General features: G+C 44.8%; 1 protein-coding gene and 1 long non-coding RNA gene across 2 annotated transcripts; both read right to left on the bottom strand.

Moving 5' to 3' along the window:
* Nucleotides 1–591: 591 nt before the first annotated feature.
* LOC141213270 (dynein axonemal heavy chain 12-like) lies at nt 592–12,282 on the bottom strand. Its single transcript, XM_073665165.1, has 4 exons — nt 12,240–12,282; nt 10,822–11,104; nt 6,156–6,273; nt 592–1,169 (listed from the first exon to the last, which is right to left on the bottom strand). The coding sequence occupies exons 2-3, from the start codon at nt 11,077–11,079 to the stop codon at nt 6,187–6,189; spliced, it is 345 nt and encodes a 114-aa protein (XP_073521266.1). The 5' UTR covers nt 11,080–11,104; nt 12,240–12,282; the 3' UTR covers nt 592–1,169; nt 6,156–6,186.
* Nucleotides 12,283–12,658: 376 nt separating this feature from the next.
* On the bottom strand, nt 12,659–24,419 carry LOC141213269 (uncharacterized). Its single transcript, XR_012282785.1, has 3 exons — nt 24,337–24,419; nt 16,319–16,425; nt 12,659–12,836 (listed from the first exon to the last, which is right to left on the bottom strand). It is a non-coding gene; the product is annotated as an uncharacterized lncRNA (long non-coding RNA).
* Between the last annotated feature and the right edge of the window lie 2,184 nt (nt 24,420–26,603).

Genomic DNA, 26,603 nt, shown 5'->3' with positions numbered 1-26,603 from the left:
GATTTCTGAGGCTGGTGACTCGGATAAACTTATCCTCAGAAGCAGAGGTGACTCTTGGTCTTCCTTTACTGGGGCGGTCCTCATGTGACCCAGTTACTTTGTAGCGCTTCATGGTTTTTGCAACTGTACTTGGGTACACTTTCAAAGTTTTCCCAATTTTTCGGACTGACTGACCTTCATTTCTTAAAGTAATGATGGCCACTCGTTTTTCTTTACTTAGCTGCTTTTTTCTTGCCATAATACAAATTCTAACAGTCTATTCAGTAGGACTATCAGCTGTGTATTCACCTGACTTCTGCACAACACAACTGATGGTCCCAACCCCATTTATAAGGCAAGAAATCCCACTTATTAAACCTGACAGGGCACATCTGTGAAGTGAAAACCATTTCCGGTGACTACCTCTTGAAGCTCATCAAGAGAATGCCAAGAGTGTGCAAAGCAGTCATCAAAGCAAAAGGTGGCTACTTTGAAGAACTTAGACTATAAGACATATTTTCAGTTGTTTCACACTTTTTTGTTAAGTATATAATTCCACATGTGTTAATTCATAGTTTTGATGCTTTCAGTGTGAATGTACAATTTTCATAGTCATGAAAATACAGAAAAATCTTTAAATGAGAATGTGTGTCCAAACTTTTGGTCTGTACTATATAATCAAAAGATGTCAGCAGAACATCGGATGGAGTCAGTTTATTATCTGCAATGGAGCAGCTTAACATTGTATGTACCTTTGACAATGCTATGTAGTCCAAACCATCAGAGCAGTTAAAGACCACACACTGCACGGCCAGCGCCTTGGCCAAATCTTTGGTGGTCTCAGTTTTTCCTGTGCCGGCCGGACCTTCTGGAGCTCCACCAAGATTTAGATAAAAAGCACCGATCTACCAATGAAACATGAAAGAACTGGTATGAAATATCAATAATAATTGCTAATAAGTTTCATGCATCATACAAAAGTCAAAAACATTTCTGAGCATAACCCATCACATCATAGCAGAGTCCGCTAGCATCGGTCAGTGAGCGGAGTGATGACCAGGCGTGGGGAGCTGCCCAGGTACTCATAGGCGGACTTCACATTGCAGTTGATGATTCGCACTCTCGCATTCTCATTCTCCCAGTAATAGCGGAGTTGGGCAAGCCACCGGAAGTCTGTTCATGAGAAACTCCTGAGGAATGTAGGAAAAGATAGTCAACCTCTAAGACACTGCAGAATCACAAGGGAGAGTTTCTAAAGGGAAGGCAAATGCACATACATTATAGGACAAAACTCCTAGTCACCGAATTCTGCTTTTTTCATTTAGTTCCATTGCCCACGGTGTATAACATCCGGACTCTCAGCCCCCAGTTTATAAAATCCGGCCTCTCGCCTCCCCCGGTGTATAACATCCACCCCTCGCCCCTAGTTTAGTATAACATCTCTCCCCTCGCCCCCCCCGCCAGTGTATAAAATCCATCCCCTCAACCCCACTGTATAACATCCAACCCCAAGCGCTACATTGCATAACATCTGGCCCCCAGGGTATAACATCCGGCCCCCAGCCCCGGTGTATAACATCTGTCCCCTCGCTCCCTCCCCCTGGTGTATAGCATCCGGCCTCTCGCCCCCCCGGTGTATAATATCCGTCCCCTCGCCCCCCCCCCGCCAGTGTATAAAATCCATCCCCTCAACCCCACTGTATAACATCCAACCCCAAGCCCTCCTTTGCATAACATCTGGCCCCCAGGGTATAACATCCGGCCCCCAGCCCCGGTGTATAACATCTGTCCCCTCGCTCCCTCCCCCTTGTGTATAACATCTGGCCTCTCGCCCCCCCGGTGTATAATATCCGTCCCCCCGCCCCTGGTGTATAATATCCGTCCCCTCGCCCCTGGTGTATAATATCCGTCCCCTCACCCCTGGTGTATAATATCCGTCCCCTCGCACCTGGTGTATAATATCTGTCCCCTCACCCCTGGTGTATAATATCCGTCCCCTCGCCCCTGGTGTATAATATCCGTCCCCTCGCCCCTGGTGTATAATATCCGTCCCCACGCCCCCCGGTGTATAATATCTGTCCCCTCACCCCGGTGTATAATATCCGTCCCCTCACCCCGGTATATAATATCCGTCCCCTCGCCCCTGGTGTATAATATCCGTCCCCTCACCCCTGGTGTATAATATCCGTCCCCTCGCACCTGGTGTATAATATCTGTCCCCTCGCCCCTGGTGTATAATATCCGTCCCCTCACCCCTGGTGTATAATATCCGTCCCCTCACCCCTGGTGTATAATATCCGTCCCCTCGCACCTGGTGTATAATATCTGTCCCCTCGCACCTGGTGTATAATATCTGTCCCCTCGCCCCTGGTGTATAATATCCGTCCCCTCACCCCTGGTGTATAATATCCGTCCCCTCGCACCTGGTGTATAATATCTGTCCCCTCACCCCTGGTGTATAATATCCGTCCCCTCACCCCTGGTGTATAATATCCGTCCCCTCGCCCCTGGTGTATAATATCCGTCCCCTCGCCCCTGGTGTATAATATCCGTCCCCTCGCCCCTGGTGAATAATATCCGTCCCCTCGCACCTGGTGTATAATATCTGTCCCCTCACCCCTGGTGTATAATATCCGTCCCCTCGCCCCGGTGTATAATATCCGTCCCCCCGCCCCTGGTGTATAATATCCGTCCCCTCGCCCCTGGTGTATAATATCCGTCCCCCCGCCCCTGGTGTATAATATCCGTCCCCTCGCCCCTGGTGAATAATATCCGTCCCCTCGCACCTGGTGTATAACATCTGGCCTCTCGCCCCCCCGGTGTATAATATCCGTCCCCTCGCCCCGGTGTATAATATCCGTCCCCCCGCCCCTGGTGTATAATATCCGTCCCCACGCCCCCTGGTGTATAATATCCGTCCCCTCGCCCCTGGTGAATAATATCCGTCCCCTCGCACCTGGTGTATAATATCTGTCCCCTCACCCCTGGTGTATAATATCCGTCCCCTCGCACCTGGTGTATAATATCCGTCCCCTCGCCCCTGGTGTATAATATCCGTCCCCACGCCCCCCGGTGTATAATATCCGTCCCCTCACCCCGGTATATAATATCCGTCCCCTTGCTCCTCAGTGTATAACATCCAGCCCTCGGACAGTATAACATCTAGCCCCTCGTACCCCTAGGGTATAACATCTGGCCCCTCGGCCTTGTATAACATTAAGACTCTCGCCCCCCACCAGTGTATAACATCAATCCCCACGCCCCCCGGTGTATAACATCCGCCCTCCCATGCGGTGTGCTGTTACTAACATATGACAGAACGGCTGGTGGTGCAGAGCTCTCTCATACCAGCGCGGTCCTGTAATAGGAGCCACCGGGGTAACAAGTCTGGATATTACATTTCTTCCCTCCTAAATCTTCCCCCATCACATGTGAGTGATATTATTAAGGAGTGGAAGGAACTGCAGCACCTCAGGAGACCCCGGAACATTACAGAGCGGGGTCACTGAGTGCTGAGGAGCAGAGGGCAGAACGCTCTCCTGACTCCATAACTGCAGAGTCCAGATCTACTTTGGTAACAACATCACCACAAACACTACGCCCCCGCCTGGAGCTTTATGGCCGAGCAGCTGCATGCAGCCTTACATCACCAAGCACGATGCCGAGCGTCGGATGGAGTGGTGTGAAGCCGCCACCACAGGACTCTGGAGGAGACCTGTTCTGTGCAGTGACGGATCACATTTCTCTATCTGGCATCTGATGGACGAGTCTGGATTTGGTGAATGCCAGGAGAACGTTACCCTATTAACTGCATTGTGCCCGCTGGGCAGTTTGGTGGTGGAGGTATGGCCTTGTTTTTAGGGGGTGGTCTAGGCCCCTTAGTTCCAGTGAAAAGATATCTTAATGCTTCAGCACAAGACATTTTAAACAATTGTAGCTTCCAACCCTAAGGGAATAGAAGAGCAGAACTGTTTCCCACACGTTCTCAACCTCAACCCCACTAAACACCTTTAGGATGATTAATTAGAACAAATACTGGAGAATGGCAGCATAAATATGTCACCGCCACATAGGGAAGAACAATGTCAGGCACACATCAATTACATTGCCATATGTCTGCTCAGGCTTAGAATGGCTGACCACTCGGAGAATGACATAATACCTACAAAGAAACCGAACAAAAGGTCATTAAAGCAATTGACATAAAACCCCTTTATTAGTCCATCCATGGTTATAGAACGACACTGCACAGAGGAGGGCGCACACACCATTGATAGAAAATATTACAAACCGCACCTAGGCCATCCAAACCACTGACTATAAAGAAGATCAATTGTGGCAATGAGTCATATACAGGGGATGCCGACACCTACAGATGCCAAAACATTCCTATATAGGGACCACCATCTCAATATGCAGAAATGACTACTGCCCCATAGACGTCATTGTAAGTACACCCCAAGATTGCTTTACTGTGACAAGATCAATTGTGTCCTATGAAAACTCAAAGAAAAGAGGGGGGAACAGAACATAGATATGGAAAGAACATAGGAATATGGTGAAATGTATGAAGGTGCTCGGCATACTGAGCTGTGATATCTGTAGAGGGACGGACTCCATATTAACATCCTGGATATGGATTAGAATAGGAGGCCATAAAAGCCCCTGTAGGTGTAATGTGGAGGGGGCACAATACCTTTCTCCATGTAGTGTATAATAAATAGAACATGGTATTGGAAAGTTTGCTGCCAGCCATGATGTTTGCACAAACCTGTTTCGATCATTTCCCTGACCACGTCACGAGCGTGCCCCTCTATGGTGACGAGAGCCCCCAATGTGCTGCGAGTCTGCTGGGACAATTTGCCTCCTCGCAAATTGCTCCAAATACCCAGATGTACCTCTATAAAACCCTGCTACAAACAGCATGGAAAACTCAATGCAGATGGATTAATTTTATGCTGGTATTATGGGAAATCCCATACAATGTCTTCCCTTATTGGTAGATATGACGAGAGTAGAGATGAGCGAATGGATTTGCAGGACTCTGGTCCAACAGTCGGGTCAGTATTCCACGGCCTCAGGACCGGAGCCCCGTGAACCGGCATCTCCGGCTCCTCTTTTGATGTCGATGTCATAGTTGTGGTGTGAGGCACAAATGACATCACGCCTGGCCGGCTAATCAAAAGAGGAGCCAGGGATGCCGGCATGTAAGAGGCGGTTAGCAAGGCTCCCATCCAACAGCCACAGACTACTAACCTGCTCTCTTAGACCAAGGTCCTGCAAATTTAGTTGCGCATCTCTAGACAAGATGCATGAATCAATGCAAAATCCCAACAATACTATGGAGCCTTTTGGGTACCTTCAAGATATTGAGCCGCTGTACAACTGCAACCCCCAGGAGAAGACCCCTGGGCAAGAACACTACATGGGCTCTTTGCAGTCTAATAACGTACTGTGAAATAAGCTGCTTGCATCTTTGGATGTGAATGTGGGTCCCCTTACCTCTGTTGCACCAATGGTATATCCCCCCCTGGAAACTCCTATAAGCTGCGTCTCTGGGTATGACAGTCTATTAGCAGGAGAACTCATGAAGTCTGTCTATGAATGTATATATATGTATTTCTCCCAGAAAATTATTACAATTACACGTTTTGTTGTTCACATGTTTATTTCATTTGTGTATATTGGAACAACACAAAAAGAAGATATTAGTCAACAATTTTGGTTCTCAAGTCCTCAGACAGTTCTCTTCTCCTCTTTCTGTTCTCCCTGCTTAGTGTGGCACGTAACAACGCAAAGACTGAGTCAACTTTTCCCCTTTGTATCAGGTTTCAGGTGTGATTTTCATATTGCCCGCACCTTTTACTTGCCACAGGTGAGTTTGAACGAGCATCACATGCTTGAAACAAAATTGTTTACCCACAATTTTGGAAAGATGCCAACAATTTTGTCCGACCCATTTATGGGGTTTTGTGTGAAATTATATCCAATTTGCCTTTTTTTGTGTTGTTCCAATACATACAAAGGAAATAAACATGTGTATAACAGAAAATACACATGCAATTTTTTATGGAAAAATACTTCATTTTCTGGAACAACTTCAAGGGTGCCAACACTTCCGGCCATGACTGTTTATAGTGAAGCAACCTTGATCAGTAAAGGAGCTTATGCCGTACCTCCGGGCCACTGCCGATAGCTTCATGCACTTCACTTGTCCAGAACATGAGACACACAGAGCACGACCTGTCCCGGCCATTCCCTCACCCAGTCTTTTCTTGCAGTCGCAGGGTATGCCTTTTAAAAAAGAAAGTTAAATTACGTTGACAGAAGCATTTAAGAGAGGGACAACCTTACTAGCATTATCTAGCAAATTCATTTCTACCGATTGCAGGTAGAAGATCTGCTACCTGGCTCTATTGCAAGAGATACATCATCCACAAATCATTCACTGCCGCCAAATAATCTTATACAAATATAAAAGAACTAGATGGTGGCCCGATTCTAATGCATCGGGTATTCTAGAATAGGTATGCGGCCGACCGGGTGCAATCAGCAGAGCTGTGTTTAAATTTGGCGCCAAAATCGCTGATTGGTCGCGTTCGGCAACCGCGACCAATCAGCAAAGCGGTGTTTAAATTTGGCGGCAATATCGATGATTGGTCGCGGGCGGCGGCCGCGACCAATCAGCGAACCGTGTTAGTGAGGACTGGAGAGCGTGTTTAAATTTGGCACCAAAATCGCTGATTAGTCGCGACCAATCAGCCGAGCGGTGTTTAAATTTGGCGCCAATACTGCTGACTGGTCATGGCCGCCGACCGCGACCAATCAGCAGAGCGATGCAGAGCGGGGTTTAAATTCGGCGCCAAAATCACAGATTGGTCGCCGGCCGTGACCAAACAGCAGAGCATTCTTTAAATTTGGCGCCAAAATCGCTAATTGGTCGAGGCCGGCGACAGCGAACAATCAGCAGAGCGTTGTTTAAATTTGGCGCCAATCTCGCTGATTGGTCGCGGATGGCGGCCGCGACCAATCAGCAGAGCGGCGTTTAAATTTGGCGCCAATCTCGCTGATTGGTCGCGGCTGGCGGCCGCGACCAATCAGCAGTGCGGTGTTTAAATTTGGCACCAAAATCGCTGATTAGTCGCGGCTGGCGGCTGCGACCAATCAGCAGAGCAGGGTTTAAATTTGGCACCAATAATGCTGATGGGTCTTTGCCGGCGACCGCGACCAATCAGCACAGCGGGGTTTACATTTGGCCCCAATGCTGCTGATTGGTCTCGGCCGGCGACCGTGACCAATCAGCAGAGCGTTGTTTAAATTTGGCACCAAAAACGCAGATTGGTCGCGGCCGGTGGTTGCGACCAATCAGCAGAGTGAGGTTTAAATTTGGCGCCAATACTGCTGACTGGTCATGGCCGACAACCGCGACCAATCAGCAGAGCGTTGTTTAAATTTTGCGCCAATACTGCTGATTGATCTCGGCCAGCGACCGCGATCAATCAGCAGAGCGTTGCTTAAATTTGGCGCCAATCTCGTTGATTGGACGCGTCCGGCGTCCGCGTCCAATCAGCACAGCAGTGTTTAAATGTGGCGGCAAGATCGGTGAATGGTCGCGGCCGCTATTTAAATGTGGCGCCCAAATCGGTGATTGGTTGCGGGCAGCGGACGCGACCAATCAGCAGAGCGGTGTTTAACTTTAGCGCCAAGATCACTGATTGGTCGGGTGTGGAGAGCGCGACCAATCAGCGAATCGTATTGGTGAGGAGCGGGGAGCGGAATCGTATTAGAGAGGACAGGGGAGCGCCCCTGCCTGTGCGGCTACTTCCGCTGCGAGAACCCGGGACATGAGCGGGCGCTCGGAGCAGAAGTATCCCGACCCGCAGCGCCGCTCCCCGGTCCTCCCTTCACACCCTAGCCGCTGATGTCCCCACAGTATCCGCAGGGTGTTACAAAGGTCCGGACATTTGTGTTCAAAATCGCTGATTGGTCGCTGGCGCTGCCCGCGACCAATCACCGATTGGTCGCGGGCAATCACCGATCTTGGCTCCACATTTAAACACCGCTGTGCTGATTGGTCGCCGACGCTGGGCGCGACCAATCACCGATTTTGGCGCCACATTTAAATTTAAATAGCGGCCGCGACCAAATGGATGTCAGCGCCGCTCCCCGGTCCTCCCTTCACACCCTAGCCGCATGGATGTCAGCGCCGCTGCCTGTGCGGATAGTTCCGCTGCAAGAACCCGGGACATGAGCGGGCGCTCGCAGCAGAAGTATCCGGACTCGCAGCGCCGCTCCCCGGTCCTCCCTTCACACCCTAGCCACTGATGTCCCCACAGTATCCGCATGGTGTTACAAAGGTCAGGACATCTGTGTTAAAAATCGCTGATTGGTCGCTGGCGCTGGCCGCGACCAATCACCGATCTTGGCGGCAAATTCAAACACCGCTGTGCTGATTGGTCGCCGACGCTGTGCGCGACCAATCACCAATTTTGGCGGCACATTTAAATAGCGTCCGCGACCAATCAGTACAGCGGTGTTTAAATGTTGAGCCAAGATCGGTGATTGGTCGCGGCCGATATTTAAATTTGGCGCCTAAATCGGTGATTGGTCGGCGGCAGCGTCAGCGACCAATCAGCGATTTTTAACACAAATGTCCGGACCTTTGTAACACCATGCGGATACTGTGGGGACATCAGCGGCTAGGGTGTGAAGGGAGGACCGGGGAGCGGCGCTGCGGGTCGGGATACTTCTGCTGCGAGCGCCCGCTCATGTCCCGGGTTCTCGGAGCGGAAGTATCCGCACAGGCAGCGACGCTGACATCCATGCGGCTAGGGCGTGAAGGGAGCACCGGGGAGCGGCGCTGACATCCAATTGGTCGCGGCCGCTATTTAAATGTGCCGCACAAATCGGTGATTGATCGCCGACTTGGCCCGCAACCAATCACTGATCTTGCGGCCAAAGTTAAACACTACGGTGCTAATTGGTCGCGGACGCTGACAGCGACCAATCACCGATTTGGGCGCCACATTCAAATATCGGCCGCGACCAATCACCGATCTTGGCTCCACATTTAAACACCGCTGTGCTGATTGGTCGCCGACGCTGGGCGCGACCAATCACCGATTTTGGTGCCACATTTAAATAGCGTCCGCGACCAATCCGCACAGCGGTGTTTAAATGTGGAGCCAAGATCGGTGATTGGTCGCGGCCGATATTTGAATGTGGCGCCAAAATCGGTGATTGGTCGCTGTCAGCGTCCGCGACCAATCAGCACCGTAGTGTTTAACTTTTGCGGCAAGATCCGTGATTGGTTGTGGGCCAAGACCGCGACCAATCACCGATTTGTGCGGCACTTTTAAATAGCGTCCGCAACCAATTGGATGTCAGCGCCGCTCCCCGTTCCTCCCTTCACACCCTAGCCGCATGGATGTCAGCGGCGCTGCCTGTGCGGATACTTCCGCTCCGAGAACCCGGGACATGAGCGGGCGCTCGGAGCAGAAGTATCCCGACCCGCAGTGCCGCTCCCCGGTCCTCCCTTCACACCCTAGCCGCTGATGTCCCCACAGTATCCGCATGGTGTTACAAAGGTCCGGACATTTGTGTTAAAAATCGCTGATTGGTCGCTGGCGCTGCCCGCGACCAATCACCGATTTGGGCGCCAAATTTAAATATCGGCCGCGACCAATCACCGATCTTGGCTCCACATTTAAACACCGCTGTGCTGATTGGTCGCGGCTGATATTTAAATTTGGCGCCCAAATCGGTGATTGGTCGCGGGCAGCGCCAGCGACCAATCAGCGATTTTTAACACAAATGTCCGGACCTTTGTAACACCATGCGGATACAGTGGGGACATCAGCGGCTAGGGTGTGAAGGGAGGACCGGGGAGCGGCGCTGACATCCATGCGGCTAGGGTGTGAAGGGAGGATCGGGGAGTGGCGCTGACATCCAATTGGTCACGGACGCTATTTAAAAGTGCCGCACAAATCGGTGATTGGTCGCTGTCTTGGCCAGCAACCAATGACTGATCTTGGCGCCAAAGTTAAACACTATTGTGCTGATTGGTCGCGGACGCTGACCGCGACCAATCACCGATTTGGGCGCCAAATTGAAATATCGGCCGCGACCAATCACCGATTTTGGCGCCAAATTTAAATATCGGCCGCGACCAATCACCACAGCGGTGTTTAAATGTGGAGCCAAGATCGGTGATTGGTCGCGGGCAGCGTCGGCGACCAATCAGCACAGCGGTGTTTAAGTTTTGCGCTAAGATCAGTGATTGGTCGGGTCCGAAGACCGCGATCAATCATCGAATCGTCTTGGTGAGGACCGGGGAGCGGCGCTGCCTGTGCGGCTACTTCCGCTGCGAGAACCCGGGACATAGCGGGCGCTCACAGCAGAAGTATCCCGACCCGCAGCGCCGCTCCCCGGTCCTCCCTTCCGCATGGAAGTCAGCGACGCCGGCGGTCCTTCCGCTGCTACCGGCCGGGAGATGAGCGCCTCGCGGCGCTCATCTTCCGGCTGCATCTCCATCCCGCAGATGGGTCCGTCGGTCGGGTTCCTTCTGCTGTTGCCGGCCGGGAGATGAGCGCCTTGCGCCGGTCATCTCCCGGCTGCATCGCCGCTCAGCTCCGTCCCGCAGATGAGCCGCTAACGGCCGCCATCTTTTTTTAGAAATCCCCCGGCGCTGATTGGCCGCTGCCGGACCAATGAGCGACGCGGGATTTCCTGGACAGACAGACACACAGACACACAGACAGACAGACAGACGGGATAAGACGATTATATATATAGACTAGATTAGTTCCAATTAATGCTTTTGGTCTGTAGGTAGATCCGTACCATTCGTGACCGAGCAATAACATCATGCACGCTCCTTAACATGACATCTTCCCCTTGGATGAGCCACTTCTCCACGGCCCCCCGAGCCTCGGAGGTGGAGATGGTCTGGATGAGCTCTACGCGTTCCCCCTCGGTGCTGTACATGGCTTTGATGTCCAGGTTAGGAAGGAGCTCCAGCTTTGCGATGCCTTCAAAGCCCTTCTTTAGATGTGGTTGGACCCGCAGAGGATCTTTAGTCTCAGAGAGAATTTCTAGCATTTCGTCGTTGGACAGGAAGAAAAAGCTAAAGTGAAAATGCACAATATGATAAAGATGTCATTAAAGTATTGGGTCAGGCGCCATTTGTATTAGTGTCTATGTGAGAAAATAGAAAAGCAAAGCTTTAAAGTAAAGATTCAGTCCCCATACACATTGGATTAAAATAGTTTAAACCTGACGATTGCAGCAGGACCGGCCTACCCACTGATGTGTATGGGGGTCTCCTGACTCTCCCCCGATAGAGGATGTCAGGGCCAGAAGGATCGGGCAGATGGGATTTCAATACCCGGTCTTTTGGTTCTCAGGGGAGATAACCCGCTGCCGGAGGTGTCCAGTACCGACTTTCTCCTCTCTCCCCATTAAAACCACATGACTGTTCAGCAGAATAGGTGGGAGTCAGGAGAAATAGCCAAATAACCATTCAGACCACGGGTATCTCATATGTCATGCGTATGGTTAGCTTAAAGGGGCTATCCAGCTTTGGGAACTTTTTTTTATTTAACTGAAATGTGTATTCCCATCTCCAGGATTCTACCCCAATATGTAGTATGCGTAATAATAATAATATTAGCAAATACCTCCAATTAGAAGTTTAGTATAGTTCTTCTGATTTGTTTTGTCGCTTACCCCATGTGCAGGGCATTGCAGTAGCTTAGGTTACGACCACTAGCAAATAACTGTCACTATATGAGTGGTCGTAACCATGGATACCGAAGCTACTGCAATGCCTTGCACATGGGGAAAGCGACATAGTGAATCAGAAGAACTATACTACACTTCTAATTGGAGGTATTTGCTAATATTATTATTATTACTACGCCTTCTACATATTGGGATAGGATCTTGGAGATGGGAATACCCATTTAATTGCGAGTATTTGCGACAATTCAGTTTCATTAAAAATGTTGCACCGTTAGGCTTTTTGTTTCCTGCACATTCAGCTTTGATGTGATCTGTGGTCATAAATCGGCTAAGAGGAGCTGAAAAAAGACCGATTAAAAATAAGTCCAATAGCCAGCGCAACACAGAGCCAATAGAAGGCAAACAGTGCAAAATTATTAATGAAATCCAATTACAAAAATGATTTCAATGCGTTTAAATAAGAAAAAAAAATATTTAAGGAATATATACAATCATTGCAACAAGTGAAAGGACTATACCGTGGGAAAAAAGCCTCTTCTTCTCCAGATAGGCATTCAGCCCTTTCATGGTTTTATCCAGAAGCACATTGCTGTCCTGAAGTTTCTCCAGAAGTCCGGTCAGAGAAGTGGCGCTTAAAACCTAAAACAAAGTAGATAGCCCATAAGTAAGATTCCATTATATAGTTATAGAGACTGAAAAAAGGTCACATTCATTGACTATTGTGCCAATAGTTTATATTAAAAGAAAAATTAGAACCTATTTGGATAGAAAATAGAAGATGCGGGAGGCTGGAGTCCAGGCAGTGCGGAGCCCCATAACCCGGGATCCTTGTGATGGAAGCATCAGGACACGGACTCTTGGAAAACATCAATCTTGGATGCAAGATGACCGTGCTTTCTTGTATCAGTCCACCATGAAGCATCCATTTACCTTCGGGTCTTTAACGCAATGTTTCATGATCTCTCTCCAGTTTCTGTCCACAGTCTGGAATAAGCGTCCTTCTTCAGGCATTTGCTGCATGATGTCCTCAGAAGAGAAGATTAAAGCCACTGGGTCGGCACCTTCAGCCATTCATCAATGGTTTCCTGGATCCTTATCAGTCGTTCCTCCCATTGCTTAAAGGAGGAGAGCAAAAAGTTAATTACACATAAAATGAAAAGGATAGAAAAAAAATGCTATCATTTTAGAAGATAAATTATCAATGGATATGAATTCTGAATTGTTGGACATTTGTAGGGAAAGTTTGGTGAGACTCCTTGATACCATCCCCTTTACATGTAAGCTGGAGCCGCATGTAACTTTAGCCTCGGAGATCCTAATGAAACCTTAGCTTCTGCTAATAAGCAAGTGAAGATATTAAGCTGAGTGACAACATTTACTGTGGGTGGGAACTCCTTAATCCCTTCAGGACCGGATAATTTTTTGTTTTGCATTTTTTCCTTCCCTTCTTCAAAAAGCCATACATTTTTTAATTTTTCCATTGATATAGCTGCAAGAGGCTATGTAATGTGCTGTAGCTTAACCCCTTCCCAACATATGACATACTGTTAAGCCATATGCCATGTTCCTGCAGATGTGCAAAATTTGGACCTGGGCCCCCACCAGCATGTTGGTCAGATGTATGGGCCCTTGTAGCATTCTAGATCCGATAATGATGCGCGTGTTCGTCCCTGCCTTGGATGTTTCCCATTGTAGCCCCATCCTATAATAATGTCTCTCATTCTAGGCCCCTTCCTGGTATAATGTTCCCCATCCTGCGCCCCTTCCTGTTATAATATCCCCGATCCTGGGCCTCTTCCTGTTATAATATCCACCTTCTGTGTATAATACCCCCCATCCTGAGCCCCTTTCAGCAATAACGTCCCAATCCTGGGCTCCTTCCTGGTATAATGTCCTTGGTCCTGGGCCTCTTACTGTAATAATGTCCCCCATCCTGGCCCCTTCCTGTAACAATGTCCCCAATCCTGGTACAATGTCCCCCATCCTATAACAATGTCCTCCATCCTGGTATCCTGTCCCCCATCCTAGGCCCCATTCTGGTATAATGACCTCCATCCTTGTGCCCTTCCTGGTGTAATGTCCTTCATCCTGGCCCATGTCATGGTATAATGACCCCCATTCTGGTATAATGCTCCCTATCCTGGGCCCTTTCCTTGTATAATGTTCCCCATCCTGGGCCCCTTCTTTATATAATGCTCCCCATCCTGGGCCCCTTCCTTGTCTAATTCTCCCCATCCTGAGCCCCTTCCTTGTCTAATGCTCCCCATCCTTGGCCCTTTCCTGGTATAATGTTCTGTCGTTCTTTTCTAATACATTAAATAAACAAAAATAAATGATTCTTCTTACCTTCCTGCGCTCCCACGACATGCGGCGTCTTCTTCTGTAGCTGATTTCAGTGTGCCGGCAAGGGCAGCGCATGACGTCACTTCCATGCGTCGCTCGTGACTGGCACGCCGACATCAGCTACTGGCCTTTGATTGGCTGGCGGCATGCATTGCAGCTCAGGGACCCGGCATGTCCCTGCGCAGCAATATACTTCAGCCGAATGTGCGTCCTCAGACTGTGGAAGTGCCATAAATATATGAGATGGGAATACCACTCTGCCACTGTGCGCTCCTTTATGCACTTTACCCTCCTTTTTGGCACTCTTTGTGGTAAGAGACTACCTTAAAAAATGTTTTATGTGACATGTATCTGATTATTTGTGGGCAGGAGCATTATTTAGATGGATACCTGATGCATATGGCAAGTGTAAATCCAATGACTATGGAATACTTATGGATTACTTTTTGATATATTATTACACTCATTGGATTGTCTTGATATACTAACCTTATGCTATATTATCTATATTGCTCATGTCCCACTGTGACCATATGCGTCACCATATATGTATACTTTGTAACATATCTTGCTACATTGGTAATCTAATTAGTGTCTTTATACTATCCGTATTATGTCATTTCTCTTTTTACTATGTACGTTTTTTAACTTGATGGAATAAAAATTTATATTTTTTACGCCAATTAACTCTTTCTTCTCCTATGTACCCATGTGTTTCATGAGTTGGCTCAGTTTGGCAAATCTGGGATATATTTCCCCCCGGATATGCCAACTTTACCCCTATAGGGTCTATTTAGTTGTATCACTCTGAGTCTATGTCTGATCCAGAGATACAATAATGAACATGAATCCTTATATATCACGGATCTTGCAGCCGCCTTTACCTGCTTGGACATAAGTGTTACATAGTTACATAGTTTAAAAGGCCGAAAAAAGACAAGCGTCCATCCAGTTCAGCCTATTTCTTGTGCACTGCAGCTATTCCGCAGCGTTGATCCAGGGGAAGGCAAAAAAAAACCATGCGGTATAGGCCAATTTACATCACTGAGGAAAAATTCACTTCCCGACTCCAATCTGGCAGTCAGATTAAATCCCTGGATTAATTAACTATCACTAAGCATAAGATGTAATTTTATTGTTCTCAAGAAAGGCGTCCAGTCCTCTCTTGAACTCATTAAGTGAGTTGGACATCACCACTTCCTCTCCCAGAGAATTCCAGAGTCTCACGGCTCTGACCGTAAAGAATCCCCTTCTATGCTGGTGCAGGAACCTCCTTTCCTCCAGACGCATAGTGTGCCCCCTCGTCTTTGTCACCATCCTTGGTATAAACAGGTCATGGGAGAGATCTCTGTACAGCCCCCTGATGTATTTATACATGTTTATGAGGTCTCCCCTAAGCCTTCTCTTTTCCAACGTAAATAGGCCTAATTTGGACAACCTCTCTGGGTATTCTAGTCCCTCCATTCCCTTTATTACCTTAGTCGCCCTCCTTTGTACCCTCTCTAGCTCCAATATGTCTTTCCTGAGTACCGGAGCCCAGAACTGTGCACAATATTCTAAGTGCGGCCTTACCAGCGCTTTATACAGAGGAAGAACAATGTTCTCATCATATGCCCCTATTCCTCTTCTGATGCATGCCATGACTCTATTTGCCTTCGCAGCTGCTGCCTGACACTGGGCACTCCAATTTAATTTGCTGTTAACCAAGACGCCCAGGTCCTTCTCCATGTCAGATTTCCCCAACGGTTTCCCATTTAATATGTATGGGTGACTGCTGTTTTTCTTTCCCATGTGCATGACCTTACATTTATCGGCATTGAACCCCATTTGCCATTTTTTGGCCCAACTCCCCAATTTATCTAAATCCTCCTGTAGCTGTGCCCTATCCTCATCTGTATTAACTACGTTACAAAGTTTAGTATCATCTGCAAATATTGCTATTTTACTATGCAACCCTTCCACTAGATCATTAATAAGTATATTAAATAATATAGGGCCCAAGACAGACCCTTGAGGCACCCCGCTAGTCGAGACGCAGTTATAAAAGGAATCCAATTTGTCCGCATTAATCAACTGCAGGGCATCTTGATTGGCAAATAGATTGATCACTTTGGGGTACCAAGTGTTCAGCAACTTTTCTTCTGTCTTGGCACAAGCCAAGGATACGCTGTTCCTCAGGGATTCACATTCTACAGGACCCCTGGACCCGACAAAGAATAAAGCACTTTATCATATTAAACCTGACAGGGCACACCTGTGAGGTGAAGACCATTTCCGGTGACTACCTCTAGAAGCTCATCAAGAGAATGCCAAGAGTGTGCAAAGCAGTCATCAAAGCAAAAGGGGGCTACTCTGAAGAACCTAGAATATAAGACATATTTTCAGTTGTTTCACACTTTTTTGTTAAGTATATAATTCCACATGTGTTAATTCATAGTTTTGATGCCTTCAGTGTGAATGTACAATTTTCATAGTCATGAAAATACAGAAAAATCTTTAAATGAGAAGGTGTGTCCAAACTTTTGGTCTGTACTGTATATATCCACCCATATACAGTATACATATACACACATATACAGTATACATATATACACACCCATATACAGTATACATATACACACACATATACAGTATACATATATACACCCATATACAGTATACATATATACACCCATATACCAGTATACATATATATACACCCATATACAGTATACATATATATACACACATATACAGTATACATATATACACATATACCAGTATACATATACACACATATACAGTATACATATACACACATATACCAGTATACATATATACACACCCATATACAGTATACATATATACACACATATACAGTATACATATATATACACACATATACAGTATACATATATATACACACATATACAGTATACATATATACACACATATACCAGTATACATATATACACACCCATATACAGTATACATATATATACACACATATACAGTATACATATATATACACACATATACAGTATACATATACACACATATACCAGTATACATATATACACACATATACAGTATACATATATACACACATATACCAGTATACATATATACACACCCATATACAGTATACATATATATACACACATATACAGTATACATATATATACACACATATACAGTATACATATATACACACATATACAGTATACATATATACACACATATACCAGTATACATATATATACACCCATATACAGTATACATATACACACATATACAGTATACATATATACACACCCATATACAGTATACATATACACACATATACAGTATACATATATACACACCCATATACAGTATACATATATATACACACATATACAGTATACATATATATACACACATATACAGTATACATATATACACACATATACCAGTATACATATATACACACCCATATACAGTATACATATATATACACACATATACAGTATACATATATATACACACATATACAGTATACATATACACACATATACCAGTATACATATATACACACATATACAGTATACATATATACACACATATACCAGTATACATATATACACACCCATATACAGTATACATATATATACACACATATACAGTATACATATATATACACACATATACAGTATACATATATACACACATATACCAGTATACATATATATACACCCATATACAGTATACATATACACACATATACAGTATACATATATACACACCCATATACAGTATACATATACACACATATACAGTATACATATATACACACACATATACAGTATACATATATATACACACATATACAGTATACATATACACACCCATATACAGTATACATATATATACACACATATACAGTATGCATATATACACCCATATACAGTATACATATATATACACACTTATACAGTATACATATATACACACCCAGTATACAGTATATATATATATACACACCCATATACTGTATATATATATATATATATATATATACACACCCATATACAGTATACATATATACACACATATACAGTATACATATATACACACATATACAGTATACATATACACACACATATACAGTATACATATATACACATATACAGTATACATATATACACACATATACAGTATACATATATACACACACATACAGTATACATATATATACACATATACAGTATACATATATACACACATATACAGTATACATATACACACACATATACAGTATACATATATACACATATACAGTATACATATATACACACATATACAGTATACATATATACACACATATACAGTATACATATACACACCCATATACAGTATACATATATACACATATACAGTATACATATATACACACATATACAGTATACATATATACACACATATACAGTATACATATACACACACATATACAGTATACATATATACACATATACAGTATACATATATACACACATATACAGTATACATATATACACACATATACAGTATACATATATACACACATATACAGTATACATATATATACACACATATACAGTATACATATATATACACACATATACAGTATACATATATACACACATATACAGTATACATATATACACACATATACAGTATACATATATACACACATATACAGTATACATATACACACACATATACAGTATACATATATACACATATACAGTATACATATATACACACATATACAGTATACATATATACACACATATACAGTATACATATATACACACATATACAGTATACATATATACACATATACAGTATACATATACACACATATACAGTATACATATATACACACCCATATACAGTATACATATATACACACATACAGTATACATATATACACACATATACAGTATACATATATACACACACATATACAGTATACATATATACACACATATACAGTATACATATATACACACATATACCAGTATACATATATATACACCCATATACAGTATACAAATATACACCCATATACAGTATACATATATACACACCCATATACAGTATGCATATACACACATATACAGTATACATATATACACACCCATATACAGTATACATATATATACACCCATATACAGTATACATATATACACACATATACAGTATACATATATACACACACATATACAGTATACATATACACACATATACAGTATACATATATACACACCCATATACAGTATACATATACACACATATACAGTATACATATATACACACCCATATACAGTATACATATATATACACACATATACAGTATACATATATATACACCCATATACAGTATACATATATATACACACATATACAGTATACATATATACACACATATACAGTATACATATATACACACATATACAGTATGCATATATACACCCATATACAGTATACATATATACACACATATACCAGTATACATATATATACACCCATATACAGTATACATATATATACACACTTATACAGTATACATATATACACACCCAGTATACAGTATATATATATATATACACACCCATATACTGTATATATATATATATATATACACACCCATATACAGTATACATATATACACACATATACAGTATACATATATACACACACATATACAGTATACATATATACACATATATACACACATATACACACACATACCAGTATACATATATATATACACACGCCCATATACAGTATACAGTGCTGGCCAAAAGTATTGGCACCCCTGCAATTCTGTCAGATAATACTCAGTTTCTTCCTGAAAATGATTGCAATCATAAATTCTTTGGTATTATTATCTTCATTTAATTTGTCTTCAATGAAAAAAACACAAAAAGAATTGTCCTAAAGCCAGATTGGATATAATTCCACACCAAACCTAAAAAAGGGGGTGGACAAAAGTATTGGCACCCTTTGAAAAATCATGTGATGCTTCTCTAATTCGTGTAATTAACAGCACATGTAACTTACCTGTGGCACCTAACAGGTGTTGGCAATAACTAAATCACACTTGCAGCCAGTTAACATGGATTAAAGTTGACTCAGCCTCTGTCCTGTGTCCTTGTGTGTACCACATTGAGCATGGAGAAAAGAAAGAAGACCAAAGAACTGTCTGAGGACTTGAGAAACCAAATTGTGAGGAAGCATGAGCAATCTCAAGGCTACAAGTCCATCTCCAAAGACCTGAATGTTCCTGTGTCTTCCGTGCGCAGTGTCATCAAGAAGTGTAAAGCCCATGGCACTGTGGCTAACCTCCCTAGATGTGGACGGAAAAAAAAATTGACGAGAGATTTCAATGCAAGATTGTGCGGATGGTGGATAAAGAACCTCGACTAACATCCAAACAAGTTCAAGCTGCCCTGCAGTCCGAGGGTACAGCAGTGTCAACCCATACTATCCGTTGGCGTCTGAATGAAAAGGGACTGTATGGTAGGATACCCAGGAAGACCCCACTTCTTACCCCGAGACATAAAAAAGCCAGGCTGGAGTTTGCCAAAACTTACCTGAGAAAGCCTAAAACGTTTTGGAAGAATGTTCTCTGGTCAGATGAGACAAAAGTAGAGCTTTTTGGGAAAAAGCATCAACATAGAGTGTACAGGAAAAAAAAAGAGGCATTCAAAGAAAAGAACACGGTCCCTACAGTCAAACATGGCGGAGGTTCCCTGATGTTTTGGGGTTGCTTTGCTGCCTCTGGCACTGGACTGCTTGACTGTGTGCATGGCATTATGAAGTCTGAAGACTACCAACAAATTTTGCAGCATAATGTAGGGCCCAGTGTGAGAAAGCTGGGTTTCCCTCAGAGGTCATGGGTCTTCCAGCAGGACAATGACCCAAAACACACTTCCAAAAGCACTATAAAATGGTTTTAGAGAAAGCACTGGAGACTTCTAAGGTGGCCAGCAATGAGTCCAGACCTGAATCCCATAGAACACCTGTGGAGAGATCGCAAAATGGCAGTTTGGAGAAGGCTCCCTTCAAATATCAGGGACCTGGAGCAGTTTGAAGTGACCGCGGGCAAGGCCGCGCATTGGTATCTATGATCTGGCCCAGCAAGATCCCCACACACAGACTCTATCTTGACAACCGTATCTTTACTCGCATACATTTTTAACAAAGCAAAGAAAAAAAAACAATAAATGACAACCGTAAATATGCACAGTAATAACGTGTACTGATAAGCTGACCCTCACTGTCCCTACTCACACGTTACCAGTCCTTTACTCCAGAAGGATGTGTCCCCCGTCGCAGGCCTGTCTGTCTTTGCAGGAAGGCGTCCCAGCCGGAAAAAAAACAGGAACAGCAGAATTCGAGGAAACAAAGGAAGGGATACTTCGGCCTCTCGCCAGAGGTCCCGCTTACAGTCTCTCTGATCCGGATAGAAGCTCTGGTGGGTCCCCTTATGTAGTCCACACTCCAGTAGCAGGGAGTGTAACAGCTGAATCCTTCAGCAGTGCAGGAGCTGGGGAAGGCTCCGAGGATATGGTGTCAGATAGAAGAAATCACGTTGAGAGTCTCTCCTGCGCCACACACGAGGGCCTGCACACCGTCCTGGCTCTTTTCACAGACCACAGCAGACTCTGCGCGCGCTTTTTCCTGCTTCCCACTTTGGTCACGTGACTCTCTAGGGCGGGACACAGGAGGCTCAGTCTTTTTCTCTGTCATCACACCCTGCGCAGGTGCAACCTCTGGCCACAAGGTGGCAACATCATCCTGTGTAATCACTTCTGTAACAGGCTCTATATCAATTATCACAGAACAGCCAGAGACGGCCAGCTCACTACAAGTTTGCCAAAGAAGAATGGTCTACAATTCCAGCAGAGCATTGTAAGAAACTCATTGATGGTTACCGGAAGCGGTTGTTCGCAGTTATTTTGGCTAAAGGTTGTGCAACCAAGTATTAGGCTGAGGGTGCCAATACTTTTGTCCGGCCCATTTTTGGAGTTTTGTGTGAAATGATCAAGGTTTTTATTTTTGCTTCATTCTCTTTTGTGTTTTTCCTTGCAAGCAAATTAACTGAAGATAATAATACCAAAGAATTTGTGATTGCAATCATTTTCAGGAAGAAACTGAGTATTATCTGACAGAATTGCAGGGGTGCCAATACTTTTGGCCAGCACTGTACATATATATATACACACACATACAGCATACATATATACACCCATATACAGTATACATATACACACATCTACAGTATACATATATATACACCTATATACAGTATACATATATACACACCCATATACAGTATACATATATACACAGTATAGATATACACACACATATACAGTATACATATATATACACACACATACAGTATACATATATACACACCCATATACAGTATACATATACACACCCATATACAGTATACATATATACACACCCATATACAGTATACATATATATATACATACAGTATGCATATACACATATACAGTATACATATATATATATACATACATATAGAGTATCTATAATATAACGCTACAAGCGTCCCTCTGTCTGAAGCCTTTATAGTCTGCGCTAGTGCGACACGCCTGCACAGTCTGGCTCCAGACTGAAGAACGCATGGAGCCGTTACAGGTAAGAGGAGTGTATGGTGCTGGAGATCACGGTATGCGTATACACTGAACACATACCGCGATCTCTGGCGCCATACTTACATACTTACCTGACCGGGATGAGCGCTACCGCGGCGCTTCTGTTCGGTCCGGAGTCCGGGGGAAGAGGGAGGCATTGAAATCGGCACATGCGCATAGCGCTATCCGGCGCCATTTTACTGAAGACACATTTGCAATGTGTCTTCAGCAAAATGGAGCCGGACAGCGTGGTATGAGCACACGCGTACTTCGGCGCCGCACTCCTCCCCCGGCCTCCAGCAGAACGGGAAACAGCGCTGGAGCACAGGGAAGAAAGGTGAGTATAAGTGTTTATTTTCTTGTATGTGTTTGTAGCATGATAGGGATGAGGGGTGCCATACATACCAGGATTGGGGGGTGAGGGGTGCCATACATACCAGGATTGGGGGGTGAGGGGTGCCATACATACCAGGATTGGGGGGTGATGGGTGCCATACATACCAGGATTGGGGGGTGAGAGGACCATACATACCAGGATTGGCGGGTGAGGGGACTATCCATACCAGGATTGGGGGGTGAGGGGTGCCATGCATACCAGGATTGGGGGTGAGGGGTGCCATGTATACCAGGATTGGGGGTGAGGGGTGCCATGCATACCAGGATTGGAGAATGAGGGGTGCCATGTATACCAGGATTGGGGGGTGAGGGGACCATGCATACCAGGATTGGGGGGTGATGGGTGCCATGTATACCAGGATTGGGGAATGAGGGGTGCCATGCATACCAGGATTGGGGAATGAGGGGTGCCATGCATACCAGGATTGGGGAATGAGGGGTGCCATGTATACCAGGATTGGGGGTGAGGGGTGCCATGCATACCAGGATTGGGGGGTGAGGGGTGCCATGTATACCAGGATTGGGAGGTGAGGGGACCATGCATACCAGGATTGGGGAATGAGGTGTGCCATGCATACTAGGATTGGGGGGTGAGGGGACCATACATACCATGATTGGGGGGTGAGGTGTGCCATGCATACCAGGGTTGGGGGTGAGGGGACCATACATACCATGATTGGGGAATGAGGTGTGCCATGTATACCAGGATTCGGGGGTGAGGGGACCATGCATACCAGGATTAGGGGGTGAGGGGACCATGCATACCAGGATTAGGGGGTAAGGGGACCATGCATACCAGGATTAGGGGGTGAGGGGTGCCATGCATACCACAATAGGATGGGGGCAGCACAAATACCAGGATGGGAGACCATATACCAATAAAAATGCTCGCCACCTGGGCGTAGAACGGGTTCAATAGCTAGTACATATATACACGCATATATACAGTAATACAGCATATACATACACATATATACTGTATATACACACACACACACATATATACAGTAATACAGCATATACATACACATATATACTGTATATACACACACACATATATATATCTGGCGACAGGGCCCCGCTGCGTCCTCTGTGTCTCTGTACAGATATAAGTGTAACACGTCCTGGATCCAGCACAGGTGACAGTCTGCCATAGAGCTGACGTGCAGTACATACACTGTGTTATGGGGGCGCTCACCTGTGCGGACCCCGCGCTCCGGCCGCTACTTCTCTGCTCATATAAGGTCTCTCTTTCTGCCATTAAATAATTCGGTTGTCATGGCAGTGGAGGCGGGGCGTTGGTAGGGGGCGTGTCTGGTATAGGGCAGATTGGGGCGGGGCTGTCATGCAGTGCTTGTCTCATCGCTGTAATTTCCTGCTGATGCCACCTGGTGGACAGCATTGGTCAGTACGCGCTGAGAATGCTCACATGGTGGGGGAGGGGCAGCTTATATATGTATATACACAGTCACAATGCAGTTAGGGTTATGTTCACACAGTGTTTATTTAAACGTTTTTTTCCACATTATAAAACTCAGAGTTGTCAGGAAAAGCATTGCATGTATTTTTGATGTATGCCTCATACAAAATACATTTTTGAAGATTTTTTTTAATCTTCCATCCTATACTCGGGCACTGGCTGTATATTGTTGTGGCCCCGGGACTTGCTTAGATCCGCTGGGTGGCATTGCCAGCTGCATTGCAGTAAATGGGTGACCTGAAATCCCACATTTATCCTGTGACCAGTTAGGGACTGTTTTTTCTTAAAGAAGGGGCTCATGTTATTAATCCCAGACAATCCATTAATGGAGTTTCCAGTAGTATAATAATGATGATTTATCCTGGGGATGGGTTATCAATATCAGATCGGTGGGCTCCGACACGCGGCACCGGCTCTACCCATCAGCTGATTGCAGCGCTCAGATGTAAATAGTGTGAAGATTGAACATCACCGCTCCATTCACTGTACTGTGGGTCCTGCAGATCAGCTAATATTCATGTAATAGGAGCTGATCTGCAGCACCAGGGAGCGGCCACTACACAGTGACCAGAGCTCTGATGTTCAGCTCCTCAACAATGTTTACATCTGACCTCGACCGAAGCTGCAAACAGCTGATTAGTGGAGGTGACACGTGCCGGACCACCACAAATCTGATATTAATGAGATAACCAGGGGATAGGCCATCAATATGTTTGTCCTGGAAATTCCCTTTAAGGCCCACCTGCACATACTATGTATATAATATATATATATATGGCAAAGAGTGGGAAGGGGTTAATCAAAGGCTCATAAAACGGACAAACAACACAAATATTGGTTTCTATCTTTTACACATTTGGGGTAGCCCTTAAGAGGGCCGGAGAGAGAGAGAGAGAGAGAGAGAGAGAGAAGAGAGAGAGAGAGAGAGAGAGAGAGAGAGAGAGAGAGAGAGAGAGAGAGAGAGAGAGAGAGAAGAGAGAAGAGAGAGAGAAGAGAGAGAGAAAGAGAGAGAGAGAGAAGAGAGAGAGAAGAGAGAGAGAGAGAGGAGAGAGAGAGAGAGAGAGAGAGAGAGAGAGAGAGAGAGAAGAGAAGAGAGAGAGAGAGAAGAAGAGAGAGAGAGAGAGAAGAGAGAGAGAGAGAGAGAGAGAGAGAGAAGAGAGAGAGAGAGAGACCAAGAGAGAGGAAAAAAAAAGAGAGACCCAACCAGTGCAAGGCTAAGCCGGGCAGGTGGTAGCGGCTATTTATACCCACTGCTGATCTCTGATTGGTGGAAGATCTGGGTGTGGCTGCTCTCTGATTGGTGGAAAATCTGGGTGTGGCTGCTCTGTGATTGGTCAGCATTATGACCTCACAGTGGCGATGACTCATACCTCCTGGGTGGTTCTTCTGGGCGGTTCTGTTTTCTGACTGGTGGAAATTCTAATCAGCATTATGACCTCACAGTGGCCGAGACTCATGTTTCATGGACTGTTCTATCTGGGTGACCTGATACATGCTGATCTCTGATTGGTGGAAATTCAAGTCATCTTCATGACATCACAATCAGCATGTTATTACTGCTGAGATGTTCAGTTTTTTCCTAAATTTCCTACGTTTTGTCCTAATTTATTAGCACATATATACCACTCATTCCTACAATCAAAGGATCAGGAAACCCCTCTGAAATCAATATCCTACAATTTACCCCAACAGCAAAAAAACAACTATAAACAAAATACCAAAAGGTATATCAGATTATTAATGAGCAAATAAAAGACACAATCACATAAAAAGAATCTTTAGAAAGGTGTAGAAAAAATGCTGTAAAGTAAGAACGCTTCAAAAATAGAAATGTTAATGATTTATTTAATCAATTAACAAAATACAAGTGAATGAACAAACAAAAAATCTAGATCCAATCAATATTTGGTGTGACCAACTTTTCACTTTAAAACAGCGTCAATTCTTCTAGGTACACCTGCGCAAAGTCAGGGATTTTGTAATAA

The sequence above is a fragment of the Phyllobates terribilis genome, unplaced genomic scaffold, assembly GCF_046119375.1.
Source record: "Phyllobates terribilis strain yellow unplaced genomic scaffold, ASM4611937v1 Scaffold_189__1_contigs__length_3638672, whole genome shotgun sequence".
NCBI lineage: Eukaryota > Metazoa > Chordata > Amphibia > Anura > Dendrobatidae > Phyllobates > Phyllobates terribilis.
The sequence above is the reverse complement of the archived record's forward strand: the minus strand, read 5'-3'. Positions and strand labels throughout refer to the sequence as shown.